Here is a 14,633-nt window from a genome sequence, read left to right on the forward strand (position 1 = left end):
AGGGAAATAAAAACAAAAGGGTGCTAGATAAGGAAATAAAAACAAAAAGGAGCTAGATGGAGAAATAAAAGTGTAAATGGTGCTAGATAGGGAATTTAACCACAAATGAGTAACTAATTAAAGAAATATATATATATATATATATATATATATATAAAGTAATATTTAATTGATTAATTTGTGTATAAAAGGGAAGGTGGAAGATTGTGGAATATGCAGTGTTTGTGAAGTGTAATAAAAAGTAAAAGTTAGAATTGAAGGAGGTATTGCCATGGGTTGTGAGTGTAATAGATGGATGATTTTGTGGTTTGTGATTGCTATTTCGTTCTCAGGCATGATGGAGAGAGCACTAGCAGCACGACATCTCATGCAGACTCCTATTCTCCCACCACTGCCACAACTCTTACCACTACTCCGACTACTCACACCACTACTCCCACCACTGCCACCACTCCCAGAAGTACTCCAACCACATCCACAACTCCGATCACTACTCCCACCACTGTCACAACTCCCAAGACTCCCACCACCACTGTCTATTGCTTGCCCCATCCTACCCTCGTTGATCGGGTGTTCACCACCAGCAGTCCCTTCAGCCACCACTACCCCCTAAACTAAAGGATACTTCCCTTGAACACCCCCTTCAGCCACCACTGTCCCCTAAACTAAAGGATACTTTCCTTTCCGTTTAACTCTCCCTCTCATCACCTTCTTTCCTTCATATCTAATAAATCATTAATAATATATATTTCACTATTTCTTTATCTTCTATGCTCTTTCTTTTCTCTTCCACATCCTTTTTTTCTTTTCTCCAATTCCACTCTACCTCTATCTTCTGCTTTACCTTCATCTGCTATGTTTAACATTTCCCAAATTAATTTACCATGCAACCATTTATTAGTAACGTCAACACACTAAATTATATAATTCATTTTGTTTCGTCCAATTATTCCGTAGAAAAAATAAAACAAGTTCATCCAAAATATGTTAGAATAGTGGTTTTTTTTTACCATGATGGGGTTATTTTTTTTTGTTTTTACCAAAATGGGGTCCGTTTAAAAAAAATTACAAATTTAGGCAAGTCGTGCCTAATTGGGACGACTTCATATGTAGAAGTCGTCCCAATTAGGCACGACTTCTGCCATGTCATACTAAAATCGTGCCAACTTGGTACGACTTCTGCCCTATCATACTGAAGTCGTGCCAACTTAGAACGACTTCTGCCACGTCATAATTTTTTATTTTATTTTTAATTTTATTGTTTATATATTGGGTATTGATCTTGTCGGTTGACTTAGCGCAAGAGCGTTGCCTCGTCACGGTCTTCCTCACCAGCTTGACACCACGTGCCCTTCAAGTCCACACCACAGATAGCCTCTCTGAGAACCTGAAAAACACACAGTGGCGCCTATGCGGCCGGTGGCGCTCCGACGCTCAAGTCAGTGACAAGAACCCCAAAAACTGAGAGAAAATATATCTGTAGGACCGTACTGAAAGCACACAACCCTAGCAGAATGAGCCGTAATGAAAAAACGTACATCTGCAAATTCTGTTAAGGTTACCTTTATAGCTAGGTTTTTTCTCTCTCCAAGCCGTTATGCTTTTGGACGCGTGGCTCGCATCCAGCCCTGCACGTGTCGCCATCTGGGCTGGGATGGCAGGTAGCACCCAGCCCTACACATGTCATCATCCGAGCTAGGATAACTCGATCGTCACTTCTTTATTTCTCCCAGCCCTACACGTGTCATCATCTAAGCTAGGATAACTCGAGCGTCACTTCTTTATTTCTCCCAGCCCTACATGTGTCATCACCAGGGTCGGAGTAACTGAGAGCATCAAACCCTACACGTGTCGTCATCTGGGCTGGGGCAACTTGAACGTCACTTCTGCATAGTAGCCAGTCGTGCGGCTAAGTCCTTAACTCAAGGAGTAAACTAACACGCGACATGCTCTAGAGCACCACCCGACAAGGCGAGTATCGAGTGCAGCAAAGTGCACCATCTCTGTGATATCGCTTGTGTCTAATGGCACCCTCCTTACCGCTGCGCCATGCATGTTCTGGCTGAGGAAACCTTGCCATCAACGAATGTCCACTCTGGGAATCCCGTCGCTGATAGGCGAGCTGTCCCCTCAACCCAAACACCCTTCACGCCCCATGCTGGCGCAACAATCGCCTCACTGGAGTTGTACACTTGAACTTACACCTCTGGGCCTTCATCAGCTTCAATCTGAGCTTGTCGGGAGACCTGGCGACGTGCTTCCTGCGGCGATATCAAGCTACATGATCGCCAATCGCCAAATACGTCGATGACGAGCCAACCCGGCGACAACCGGCCATGTTCATCGCAGAACGCCAGTTCCATGAACCGGCGACCACCTCACCTCTGAACCATCCATCTTTTCTTGCCTACGTGTTCCACTGAGCACGCCCCACCTAGGCACGTGCAAGACACGTCATCACACCCGATGACCTGGTCGGTACACAAGCCCCCCAGTCTCGAGCTGCGACTTGTTCAGCGAGGAGACTAAAGAGGTTTAAATCCGACGGCTTACGTGGCTTTGCGCGTTGGCGCTAAAACTGTTCACTGACTTGACATTTCACCAACTCCTTCGATCATTCGACACGTGGACCCATCAACGGCCATTGTTCACTGTCATTTGCGCTTCTCGCAACGTTCGACATTCTTCGAAACTCTTAAACCCTTCGCGCCATTTCACTGTTTCATTATCTTCCACCTCTCTTCGAACTCTCAAAACGCTCCAGCGAACGCTCTGATTCTCCCAACCTCCATCCTTTTGACCACTCTTCTGATCATACAAAGGTAACTCTTTTGTCACTCCTACTGATATTTGCTGCATTTTAATTGGTTTGCATCATCCAATACTTGTCTGGAGCATACGTTGTGGGATGTTTCTCTGTTTTGTTTTCTTCTTTCTTCGCTTAGGGTTTCTGAACCTTTCTCTGCGAACCCCTATTGTTCTTCCTCCTTCTCCCCTTCTGTCAAGTCTTTCTGTTTGCGAACTCTCATGCCTTTTCGTCTTCTTGCAGCTTCATCAATGACTCGTCCAAAAATCACACCAAACCCTCCTCCATCTCCTCGCAACCCTCCGGCGAAAACTCGTAGGGCAAACCCCTCATCTTCCCGCGACCCCCCAAGGGGTTCCAACGTCCCTTCCGACCGAGTCGCGAGACTCGCGTCCTCTCATCCCAGCCAACCACAACCAAACCCACCACAAACTAACGCGATGGTGAAACCTCTCCCAGATTATAAGCGTCTATACCCGTGGGCCTCTGCAACTTTGTTGGGTGAGACTTCATCCGTCAATACTGACCGCGACATCCTTCGCCTCCAAAAAGGTGATAAGGAAAACCTATCTTTCAGCAAAGAGCACGATGATAAAGTGTCCGTGCGCCCTTGCCCTCCCGGTGAACCCATATGCACCGACAACCAGGGGAGCGACGACGCCCCTTTCTGCTTCGTTTACACCACTTTGTTCAAGAAGGTCAAGCTTCGGTTTCCCTTCACACGCTTTGAGAGGGAGCTCTTGACCGAGCTCGACATCGCCCCCGCCCAGCTTCATCCCAACAGCTGGGCGTTCGTACGGGCCTACCAAATTATTTGCGCACACTTGGGCCATCCGGCTTCCGTGGACGTATTCCTCTACTTATTCGAGGCGAAGAACCCGGGCGATCGCCTGTGGGTTAGCCTCAACGGGGTCGCCGGGAGGTCCATTCTCTCCATTTTCCAGCAGTCCTATAAGGATTGGAAGGGGAAGTTCGTGCGCGTATGTTGCAACGATCAAGACCCTTCCCTTCTCGACGGCTTTCCCTTGTACTGGGTGAACAAGGGAAAGAAAGACTCAAGCTTCAGGAAAGCCAGGGAGCTAAAGAAAATGGGAGACCTCGACAAGGACTTATGCGGCTTCTGGAAAAGAGTCGCCTCCTCCAACGTGGTTCTTCCCACTTCCTCCATCATCTCTTACGAATTTCTCGAGAGCCAGCTAGACGTCCATATAGGTTTGTCCCTAGGCTCCCTTAGCTTACGTTCGTATCGTCCGACCTTTACCTTGTGTGTAGTTTTAGCTTTCCCTATGTATTGTCTTACATTACTTATCTTTCTTTGCCTTGTTGTCTGCCGAACTGATTGTGGGCCACTAATGCAGATATGATGCTGGGGAAAGATCAGATTGCTGAGCTACGCGCCATAGGTAGGCTCCACAAACTCGCGGCGGGCTCCTAGACCGTCCCAAATTCTGTTGCGGAGGCCGCCGCTGCCCAAGACAAGTCCTCGCCTGTTGGTCCATCCGCAACTGCCGCTCTTCCAGCCCCTCAACGTAAAAAGCTACCTCGGAAGAAGGCTAAAAGGAAAGCCCCCAGGGTGGTGTCAGACGAAGAAACGGATGAAAGCACCGAAGACGGGCTGGTCTGCAAGAGGAAAAGGAGGGCTGTGGTTGAGCCTCCAGCCGTTGAGAACGCCACCCCAGACTTCATCGAGAACCCCCCCAGCGCCTTTACACCATTCGAGTCTGCTGGGGATGTTCTTGTTTCAAACGCCACAGTGGCTGAGGCCGCTCCTGAGCAGCTCGCCGATACGCAGATTTCCTCACAAGCTGGCGAAGAGCTCCCGACCTCACCACCGCGCCTCGAAACTTCCCTCACCATCCAACCTTGTGAGGGCGGTGGTGAGCACCAGCCTCCGCCCCCTCCGTCAACACCGGGCCTTCCGACTTCTCTCCAAGAGGCCTTGAAGAACTTTAATGCCCGCCAACATGCTATGGCCGACGAAAACCTTCCTCACATCGTCGCTGAAGGATTAAAAAGCCACTTGGAGAAAGTCGAACTCGACTGTCGCATCCACAAAGAGGCAGCCAACACCGCGAAGGCTGAAACCGACAAGGTCAAGTGCGACATGCTGCTGCAAGGCATCGAGTTTTCGCGGGTCGAAAACGCGCTCAAAGACGAGCTCAGAAGCGTGCGCGATGACAAGAATGAGCTGCGTAGGAAACTGCATGATAAGGTTCAGGAGACCATAGACTTGGAGAGCAAGCTCGTCCCCTTGAGGAAGCAGGTCGCGGAGCTGGTGGAGGCGAGAAAGGCCGACGAGGCTCAAGTGTCCAAGCTCGAGAAGAAGTCAACCGAAAGGGAGGTTCTTCTGGGTAAAGTCGAGCAAGATCGAGATAAGGCGATCAAAGAACTAGGTGAGACTGCTGCTGAGCTGGCCCGGGCTCGCGAAGAGAACAACGAGCTCAAAGCAAAGGTCGAAGAGCTCTAGCTTGAGGCCGCCCAAGTTCTCATTTCCGGCTTCGGGGTAGCTCGGGAGCAATTCGCCTGCAAGTTTCCCGATCTGGACCTGTCCGATTTCTCCGTGTACAGCAAAGTGGTTGATGGCAAAATCGTGCCCCCAGCTGATCCATCGCCTTGAAACCCTTCGCGTCTCACTCTGACCCCTATGTAATATTTTCATTCTGTTCGAACTGTTTGGTACTTATGTATATATAGATACATATATGTATGTTAGTCTTTCGACTTATCTGCCGTGCGATTAACTGTTTCGAACTGCTTCTTAACTCGCGTACTTCGCCCCAACCTGTACTTAACTTTTAAAACTCAGCGTACTTTGTACTCACCGGTGCTTAACTCTCTGCAAACCACCTTAACTTAAACAAATGGTTAATTCGAAGCGATAACGCTTAGTACGAGATTACTTACTTAACACCTGGAACTTCTCTCGCCTGACCCATCAAGGGCCAAAGGCATCTCTACATCGTCGCTCATAACTTCGGTGGTGCGGCTCTCGCCATGCGATTCTCTTTATACTTCAATCTTAGAACATGGGCTTCTGGCGATGCCACCTTCCTTTCAATCGAACGCGTCCCCACGGGGCCGCTCCCGACTTTCCCACCTTCTTATTCTGGGACCGCTTATCTCCTTGTTCCCCCATCTGGGGGTAGAGCCGCCTTTCGGATCCTTCTCTACCTCCTCTGCGAACCTCTCCTACCACCCTTTAACTTCTAACTTAACTGGTCTTACTAGGTCAATATTGGTGTCTCACTCAAGGGGAAAGAGTTCTTCTCCAACCCTCCTTTCCCATACTTGAGATTGTTAACACCCCTGACTTTTCAGTTTCATCTTGCCTGAACTCACTCGAGGGTGAGAAGGACTTTTCCTGATGCCTCAACTTGCCCAGGGGCTACATCTCCTCCTCCCCCGGATGCACTGAGGGCTTTCAACTTGCCTCAACTTGCTCACGCAAAGAGGTCTTGCGATCTGTTCTTGCCTGTGCTCGCTCATGGCGAGTAGGACTTTAATCTTTTCTCGCCTACGCTCACTCGAGGCGAGGAGGTCTTTTAAATCTCTTTGTCGCCTGCGCTCGCTCGAGGCGAGGAGGTCTTTTCTAAATATCTTTCTCGCCTGCACTCGCTCAAGGCGAGGAGGTCTTTTCTAAATCTCTTTCTCGCCTAGCGGCGGTCAGAAAAGATTTAAATCTACTTGTGCCTCCGATCGCCGGGTGGCAGTGAGGGCTTAAAAACTTTGTCCCTGTACCTCCGATCGCCATGTGGCGAAGAGGGCTTAAAACTTAAACTTGCACCTCGGGTTGTTGGGTGGCGATGAGGATTTTAAAGACTTCATGTTTCGAAAATTTTGTACTGGATGCATGCGATTTGGGTTTACCATTTTTTATCTTTCCCCGCAAACTTAAAAAACAAACAGCATGCAAACTTAATAACTGGGAAACTTCGAGAAACTTCGAAACTTTCTTTATTAGGTGGCCTCATTAAAAACCCTTCTCGGGGAAAAGAGTGCCCCCTTGAAAAATTGTTTCAACTGATACATCTCAAACTGTTGGAGTTTATTGCTACTTACAATGCCTTAGCTGTAATAAAACTTGAGGTGGGTGGCGTTCCACGTGCGGGGGATCGCCCCTCCCTCCAGCGTCTCCAAGCGGTAGGCGCCATTCCCGAGTGCTTCTGTTATTCTGAATGGACCTGTCCACTTGGGCGACAATTTGTTTTCCATCTCGTATTGATGGGCCTTCCTCATCACCAGATCGCCATCTCTGAACTGCCTCGGCTTTATCTTGGAGTTGTACTTGCGCTCGACCCTTCTCTTTACTGCTTTGGCCTTCACCCGCGCTTCCTCCTTTACCTCATCCAGCAGATCCAAGTTCATCCTCCTCTCTTCGTTCGAGTCTTCTGACACGAAGTTCAGAAACCTCGGTGAGCTCTCTTGGATTTCAACTAGGATCATCGCGTCGCACCCGTACACCAAGCTAAACGGGGTTTCGTGGGTTCCCGATTGCTCAGTAGTATGGTATGCCCACACTATGCGGGGAACCTCTTCAGCCCAAGACCCCTTGGCCTTTTCCAACCTCCTCTTCAATCCTCTGAGCAGAACCTGATTAGCGGACTCCACTTGCCCATTCGTTTGCGGGTGTTCCACAGATGCAAACACTTGTTGTGTCCCGATATCCTCGCAAAGTTTCTTCAACAGGTGGCTTGCGAATTAGGTCCCATTGTCTGATACTAGACGCTTGGGCACGCCAAAACGACACACAATATTCTTCCATACGAAACTCTGGATTTTGTGTGCGATGATCTGGGCCACTGGTTCTGCTTCAATCCATTTCGTGAAGTATTCGATCGCCACAACCAAATACTTCATTTGTCTGATTGCCAATGGGAAGGGTCCCAGGATGTCGATTCCCCACGTGTGGAACGGCCAAGGATTGTAGATTGACTTTAACTCTTCTGGGGGCGCCTTATGCTAGTCGGCGTGCTCCTGGCATTGCTTGCAACGCTGGGCGTATCTCTTGCAATCTTCCCTCATCGTGGGCCAGTAATAGCCTGCACGGATAGTCCTTGTTGCCAGCGATCGACCTCCAATGTGGCTCCCGCAAATCCCCTCATGGAGCTCAGCCATAATCCTCGTGCACTTCTCTCCGTGTACACACACAAGAAGAGGGTGTGTAAATCCGAACCTGTACAGCTCGCCGTCAATAAGGGTAAAGTTGCTGGAGCTCTTCTTTATCTTTCTGGCCTCGGTTGAGTCAACTGGAAGCACACCATCCGCTAAATAGCGTTGGTATGGCGTTATCCACGTGTCTGGTTCGTGGACAGCACAAACTTGCATCGATCTTACCTCTTCCGCTGGGCGCGCTCTGACCCTCGGCGCCCTCAGAGTTTCCTGCGTTAGGTATGACTTCTCGCCGTTCTTTCCATTGATCTGCAAACATGAAGAACCTGGTGGTCTGCCACGAATGCTCGAGGCGCCTTCAAGGTTTCTTGAATGACAGTCCTCTGCCTGCCCCCCTTGCCCGAACTGGCGAGCTTGGCTAGCAAGTCAGCTCGGGCATTCTGTTCTCTCGGCACGTGCACCACTTCAAATGAAGCGAAAGATCTCCTTAGCTCTTGCACGTACTCCAAGTAGGTTGCCATCTGCGGGTCCTTGGCTTGGAACTCGCCAGTCACTTGTCCAGTGACCAACAGCGAATCGCTCTTAGCCGTCAACACTTTCGCCCCCATTTCCTTCGCCAGCAGGATTCCGGGGATCAAAGCCTCGTACTCTGCTTGATTGTTGCTTGCTTTGAAAGCAAACCTCAATGATTGCTCTATCAACACTCCGTTGGGTCCTTCCAAAATGACCCCAGCCCCGCTGCCCAGCTGGTTGGACGACCCATCGACTGAGAGTACCCAGCGAAAGTCATCATTGGCGTTCTGCGCTACTTCGGAGGACAACTCAACCACAAAATCGGCGAAGACTTGCCCCTTGATCGATCCCCGGGGTTCATATTTGTTGTCGAACTCCGACAGCTCGACCGCCCACTTCACCATCCTTCCGGCCACATCGGGTTTCTTCTGAACCTTCTGGATTGGCAGATCAGTCATCACCAATACCGTAAAGCTCTAGAAGTAATGGCGCAATGTCCTCGTCGAGAATACAACCACTAATGCTGCCTTTTCTAGGGCCTGGTACCTCACCTCTGGGCCTTGCCGCACCTTGCTAACGAAATATATGGGTCTTTGGATCTGATCCTGATCCTGCACGAGCACTGCGCTGATTGCCCTCTCAGTTATGGCAAAGTACAGCCTGAGCGGTGGTACGACTTAGGGCTTGCACAGAACTGGAGGGCTCGCCAAATATTCCTTGAGCTTTACGAAGGCCTCCTCACACTCCTTCGTCCAGACAAACCTGTTGTTCCTTTTCAAACATTGAAAGTATGGGTGGCCCTTCTCTCCGCTTGCCGATACGAATCGGGACAGGGCGGCCATCCGCCCCGTGAGTTGCTGCACTTCCTTCTCATTGGCGGGGCTCCTCATTGCCAAAATGGCGGCGCACTTCTCGGGGTTAGCCTCGATTCCCCTCTCCGACAGGAGAAACCCCAGAAATTTCCCTGCTTCTACACCAAAAACACACTTTTCAGGATTCAGCTTCAGCTTGTACCTGGCTATCGTGATGAACAACTCTTCCAAGTCGGCGACGTGCTTGTCTTTCTATAGGGACGTCACGACCATGTCGTCGACGTATGCCTGCACATTCCTTCCGAGCATGGGTGCGAGCACCTTGTCCATCAGCCTTTGGTATGTGGCCCCTGCATTCTTCAACCCGAAGGGCATTACCCTGTAACAATAGCATGACCTTTCTGTCATGAAGGCGGTCTTCTCTTCGTCCATGGGGTGCATTTTGATTTGGTTGTACTCCGAGAAGGCAACCAGAAAACTGAGCAGCTTGCACCCCGATGCACTGTTCACCAGGGCGTCTATGCTTGGCAACAGATAAGAATCCTTTGGGCAGGCCTTGTTCAGGTCTGTAAAGTCAACACACATCCGCCATTTTCCGCTGCTCTTCTTGACCAGAACAACATTAGCGAGCCATTCTGGATATTGGATCTCCCTGATGTGGCCCGCTGCAAGGAGTTTCTGTGTCTCTTCCTTGATCGCCTGTCTCTTCTCCTCATTGAACTTTCTTCTTCTTTGGCGGATGGGCCTGACTTGGGGGTCCATTGCTAAGCGATGACACAAGAAATCGGGGTCGATTCCTGGCATATCTGAAGCAGCCCACGCAAACGCATCCAAGTGTCTACTTATCACCTTGGCGATTTGGTCTTGCGTCTCGCTATCCAGGGTTCTTCCCAACTTAAACACCTTATCGCTGATCTCCTTCTCGAGCCATTCCTCTACTGGCTGAGGTTTCCTTTCGTTGGTGATCAGCGCCCTCGCGATACCGGTTTCTCTAGCGGCCTCCGAGCAGTTTCTTTCTCCCTCCAAGCTCTCGGACCTCGCCTCTACATTCCCCATCGGCCCATCGCCCTCGGCGACCACCTCTAACGCCGTATCCGAAACTCGTCGAGATTCCTGCTCCGGCTCCACGCCAGGGGGAGGCGTTATGGTTACGTGGCACACAGACCTCTTGTTCTTAAGGCTGTTTTCGTAACACTTCTTCGCCTCCTTTTGGTCAGAGCAAATAGTGATGATCAGGCCCTCCATAGATGGCAATTTGACCTTCATGTGCCTTGTCGAAGGCACAACTCCTGTTCTGTTGAGCGTTGGCCTTCCCAAAAGTATGTTGTACGCTGACGGGGCGTTTACAACAAGATACCTGATCTTCTCCGTTCGTGAGGCCAAACCGTCAGTGAAGGTCGTCCTCAACTCGATATACCCCCTCACCTCCACTTGGTCTCCGGCAAAACCGTACAAGCAGCCCCCATATGGTCTCAGTTGATCGGGGGACAGTTGTAACTTCTCGAAAGTCGGCCAAAACATCACATCTGCTGAACTTCCTTGGTCGACCAGCACCCGGTGGGCAGTCCTTCCCACCGTGACAATCGAGATCACAATAGGGTCGTTGTCGTGAGGCACCACGTCCCTAAGGTCCCCCTTGGTGAACGTGATGTCCACGTCGGGCGAGTGGTCCTCAAAGATTTCCACTGACATAAATCTCGTGTACCTCTTGCGTTGCGACGCAGTGCACCCCACGCCGGAGAATCCGCCAGCTATGGTGTGGATCTCACCGTGAATGGGCACCTCGTGCTGCTGCCCTTCGCTGCCCGCCTGTTGAGATCCTAACGCTTGGTCCGCTTGCTTCTCTAGCAAGTAATCCTTCAGGAAACCACATTTGACCAGCTCGGCGAGCTGGTGTCCCAGAGCCAAACACGAGTTGATAGAGTGGCCAAAACTCTTGTGGAACTCGCACCATGCATCTGGCTTTGGCCCCAAAACCTTCTCTGTCGTTTTCTCAGGCACTTTGAGCCTGGCAGCAATGTTTGGGATGGCGATCAAATCGGCCAAACCCATTACAAACTCATACCTTGGGGGGTGATTAGTCTCCCTGGGTCGCCCTGGCCCCTTGTTCTTATTTTTCTTAGGGTCGTAAGGGTGGCGCATCCTTTGATCCCTCTTTCCCGCCGCCGCCTTCATTACCCTCTGCGGCTGGACCCTTGCTTGGGCACGCGGTTTAGCTGGGGCCACGTTTCCCCTCTTCTCGGCGGCGATGTGAGCCACAACACGTCGTCGGATTTCAGCAAACGTGCAGGGTGGCTCCTGATGAGCGACTCACTAAAAGGCCCAGGTAACACACCCTTTTTGAAGGCATGAACGAACATCTCTTCGTCTTTTCCTGGCAAACGGACTATCTGAGCTCCGAATCTGTTCAGGAAATCCTTCAGGGACTCCCCTTGGTACTGCCTTATATCAAACAGGTCGTAAGACACCAAAGGTGGCGCCTTGTTCACTATATACTGCTCAACGAACATCTTGGAAAACTGTTGAAACGTGGTAATGTGGCCAGTAGGTATACTGACGAACCAGTCCAACGCTGTTCCGCTCAAAGTGCTCATGAACACCTTACAGTACACCGCGTCTGAGCCCCCTGAGAGCATCATCTGAGTATGAAACGCCGTGAGATGGGCTTCAAGGTCCTCCACCCCAGTGAAAGACGCTTTCACCGCCACAGTGTTAGCCGGGACCACCGAGTCCATGAACTCTTGGGAAAATGGCAAAGGAAAGCTGCGCGGTGGGGATGGGGGTGCAGATCTGTCCCCAGTCGCACGCTCCTCCCGCTCCAGAAGGGCTTTGCGCAGCTCTTTGTTGATCCTGTTGAGCTCTTCATTCCTTGCTTGCGAGGCTACCAACGCCTCATGCATCCTTTCCTGTGCAGAACGCGATGCAGCCACGTTCTCCTGCAGCGTCCTCATCATGTCCATCACTTGTGTCATGGACACAACATCTTCGTCTGTTAATGGCGCGACTGAACTGGAGCGTGTTGTCCTCATCTTTCCTCAGCAAACTCAGCAACTCAAAGAACTCCAAGCAAACGGTGAAAACTCCAGGAATCAACTACGATAGCGAGCAGTCGAACAGAAAACACCAAAAACACCACAAACACGAACTATGGTTGGGAATCACCTTTTATACGGCCCCACGGTGGGCGCCAGATGATCCTGCCGGTTGACTTAGCGCAAGAGCGTTGCCTCGTCACGGTCTTCCTCACCAGCTTGACACCACGTGCCCTCCAAGTCCACACCACAGATAGCCTCTCTGAGAACCTGAAAAACACACAGTGGCGCCTATGCGGCCGGTGGCGCTCCAACGCTCAAGTCAGTGACAAGAACCCCAAAAACTGAGAGAAAATATATCTGTAGGACCGTACTGAAAGCACACAACCCTAGCAGAATGAGCCGTAATGAAAAAACGTACCTCTGCAAATTCTGTTAAGGTTACCTTTATAGCTAGGTTTTTTCTCTCTCCAAGCCGTTATGCTTTTGGACGCGTGGCTCGCATCCAGCTCTGCACGTGTCGCCATCTGGGCTGGGATGGCAGGTAGCACCCAGCCCTACACGTGTCATCATCTGAGCTAGGATAACTCGAGCGTCACTTCTTTATTTCTCCCAGCCCTACACGTGTCATCACCTGGGTCGGAGAAACTGAGAGCATCAAACCCTACACATGTCGTCATCTGGGCTGGGGCAACTTGAACGTCACTTCTGCGTAGTAGCCAGTCGCGCGGCTAAGTCCTCAACTCAAGGAGTAAACTAACACGCGACATGCTTTAGAGCACCACCCGACAAGGCGAGTATCGAGTGCAGCAAAGTGCACCATCTCTGTGATATCGCTTGTCTCTAATGGCACCCTCCTTACCGCTGCGCCATGCATGTTCTGGCTGAGGAAACCTTGCCATCAACGAATGTCCACTCTGGGAATCCCGTCGCTGATAGGCGAGCTGTCCCCTCAACCCAAACACCCTTCACGCCCCATGCTGGCGCAACAATCGCCTCACTGGAGTTGTACACTTGAACTTACACCTCTAGGCCTTCATCAGCTTCAATCTGAGCTTGTCGGGAGACCTGGCGACGTGCTTCCTGCGGCGATATCAAGCTACATGATCGCCAATCACCAAATACGTCGATGACGAGCCAACCCGGCGACAACCGGCCATGTTCATCGCAGAACGCCAGTTCCATGAACCGGCGACCACCTTACCTCTGAACCATCCATCTTTTCTTGCCTACGTGTTCCACTGAGCACGCCCCACCTAGGCACGTGCAAGACACGTCATCACACCCGATGACCTGGTCGGTACAGGTATGTAATGTTAAAAATTAATTTATTCTCATCATTACGTGTTCTGTAAAATCATTACTTCTCAAGCTATTCATTTTGCTAATTCACAACAATAATTCTCTATTTATTTTGCAAATATAATAATTTTTCATTTATCTTTTTATTTTCAAATTCAATAACAATTTTCTTCATTTTTTAATTAATCAAGTAATCAAGTTATTGTATTACATTACCGTCAAACATGATCCATACACGATTATCCAATTTTTTGTTCCTTAAAACTAACACTCTTAGAAAATTATGTATCAAATTAATTTTTAACATTACATAACTTACTATCCAATATATAAACAATAAAATTAAAAATAAAATATTATATATATATATATATGACGTGGCAAGGCAGAAGTCGTGCCAAGTTGGCACGACTTCAATATGACGGGGCAGAAGTTGTGCCAAGTTGGCACGACTTCAGTATTGTTGAAGCTGGAGGAAGCTTCTTCCCTACCAAGGCTTGATGTGTGTTTGATGAAGAAAATGGCTTGGGTGCTTTGAAGATTGTAATAGGTTTTTAGATTCATATGTAATTAGGCTTGTAAGTGTGTATGATTGCCTTTTGCTGTGTAACCTATCCTAGATGCCTAACCAAGTCTAGATCAAGCACATGATGTGGTTAAATGGTTTTTGAAAAGTCTTTTGAAATGTTTTTAACAGTTTTAAAACAGTACACAAATAAATCTGTTTTATGGAGAAAGAATCTGTTTATTTCCTCTCTGTTAAAAAGGCTTTCGTTAAATAGTTTTTGAAAAGCTTTTTAAAATGTTTTTAACAGTTTTAAAACAGTACACAAATAAATCTGTTTTATGGAGAAAGAATCTGTTTATTTCTTCTCTGTTAAAAGGCTTTTCTAAACTTCTGTTAAGGCACCGAGGGAAAGCTCAGTTCGTTATTTCAGTTAAGCTGAGCTGGCTTGTATGTGATACTTTAATCTGTTTTACTGTGAAAGAACAGGTTTATTCCTGGGTGAGTTGAAAGGTTTTTCACAAGTTAGTTAGGGCTCCAAAGGTACCACTCAG

General features: G+C 49.3%; 1 protein-coding gene across 1 annotated transcript; it reads left to right on the forward strand.

Annotated features, from left to right (window-relative positions):
* The first annotated feature begins 219 nt into the window (after positions 1 to 219).
* Positions 220 to 5,531, forward strand: LOC137811881 (uncharacterized). The gene is made up of 2 exons (XM_068613740.1): positions 220 to 2,822; positions 3,050 to 5,531. Exon 2 carries the CDS (start codon positions 3,058 to 3,060, stop codon positions 4,168 to 4,170), a length of 1,113 nt encoding a protein of 370 aa, XP_068469841.1. The 5' UTR covers positions 220 to 2,822; positions 3,050 to 3,057; the 3' UTR covers positions 4,171 to 5,531.
* The last annotated feature ends 9,102 nt before the right edge of the window (positions 5,532 to 14,633 follow it).

The sequence above is a fragment of the Phaseolus vulgaris genome, chromosome 2 (assembly GCF_000499845.2).
Source record: "Phaseolus vulgaris cultivar G19833 chromosome 2, P. vulgaris v2.0, whole genome shotgun sequence".
Taxonomy (NCBI): domain Eukaryota; kingdom Viridiplantae; phylum Streptophyta; class Magnoliopsida; order Fabales; family Fabaceae; genus Phaseolus; species Phaseolus vulgaris.

Excerpts from the sequence above, each read along its gene's own strand:
- LOC137811881 (XM_068613740.1), top strand. The coding sequence starts at position 3,058 with ATGACTCGTCCAAAAATCACACCAAACCCTCCTCCATCTCCTCGCAAC.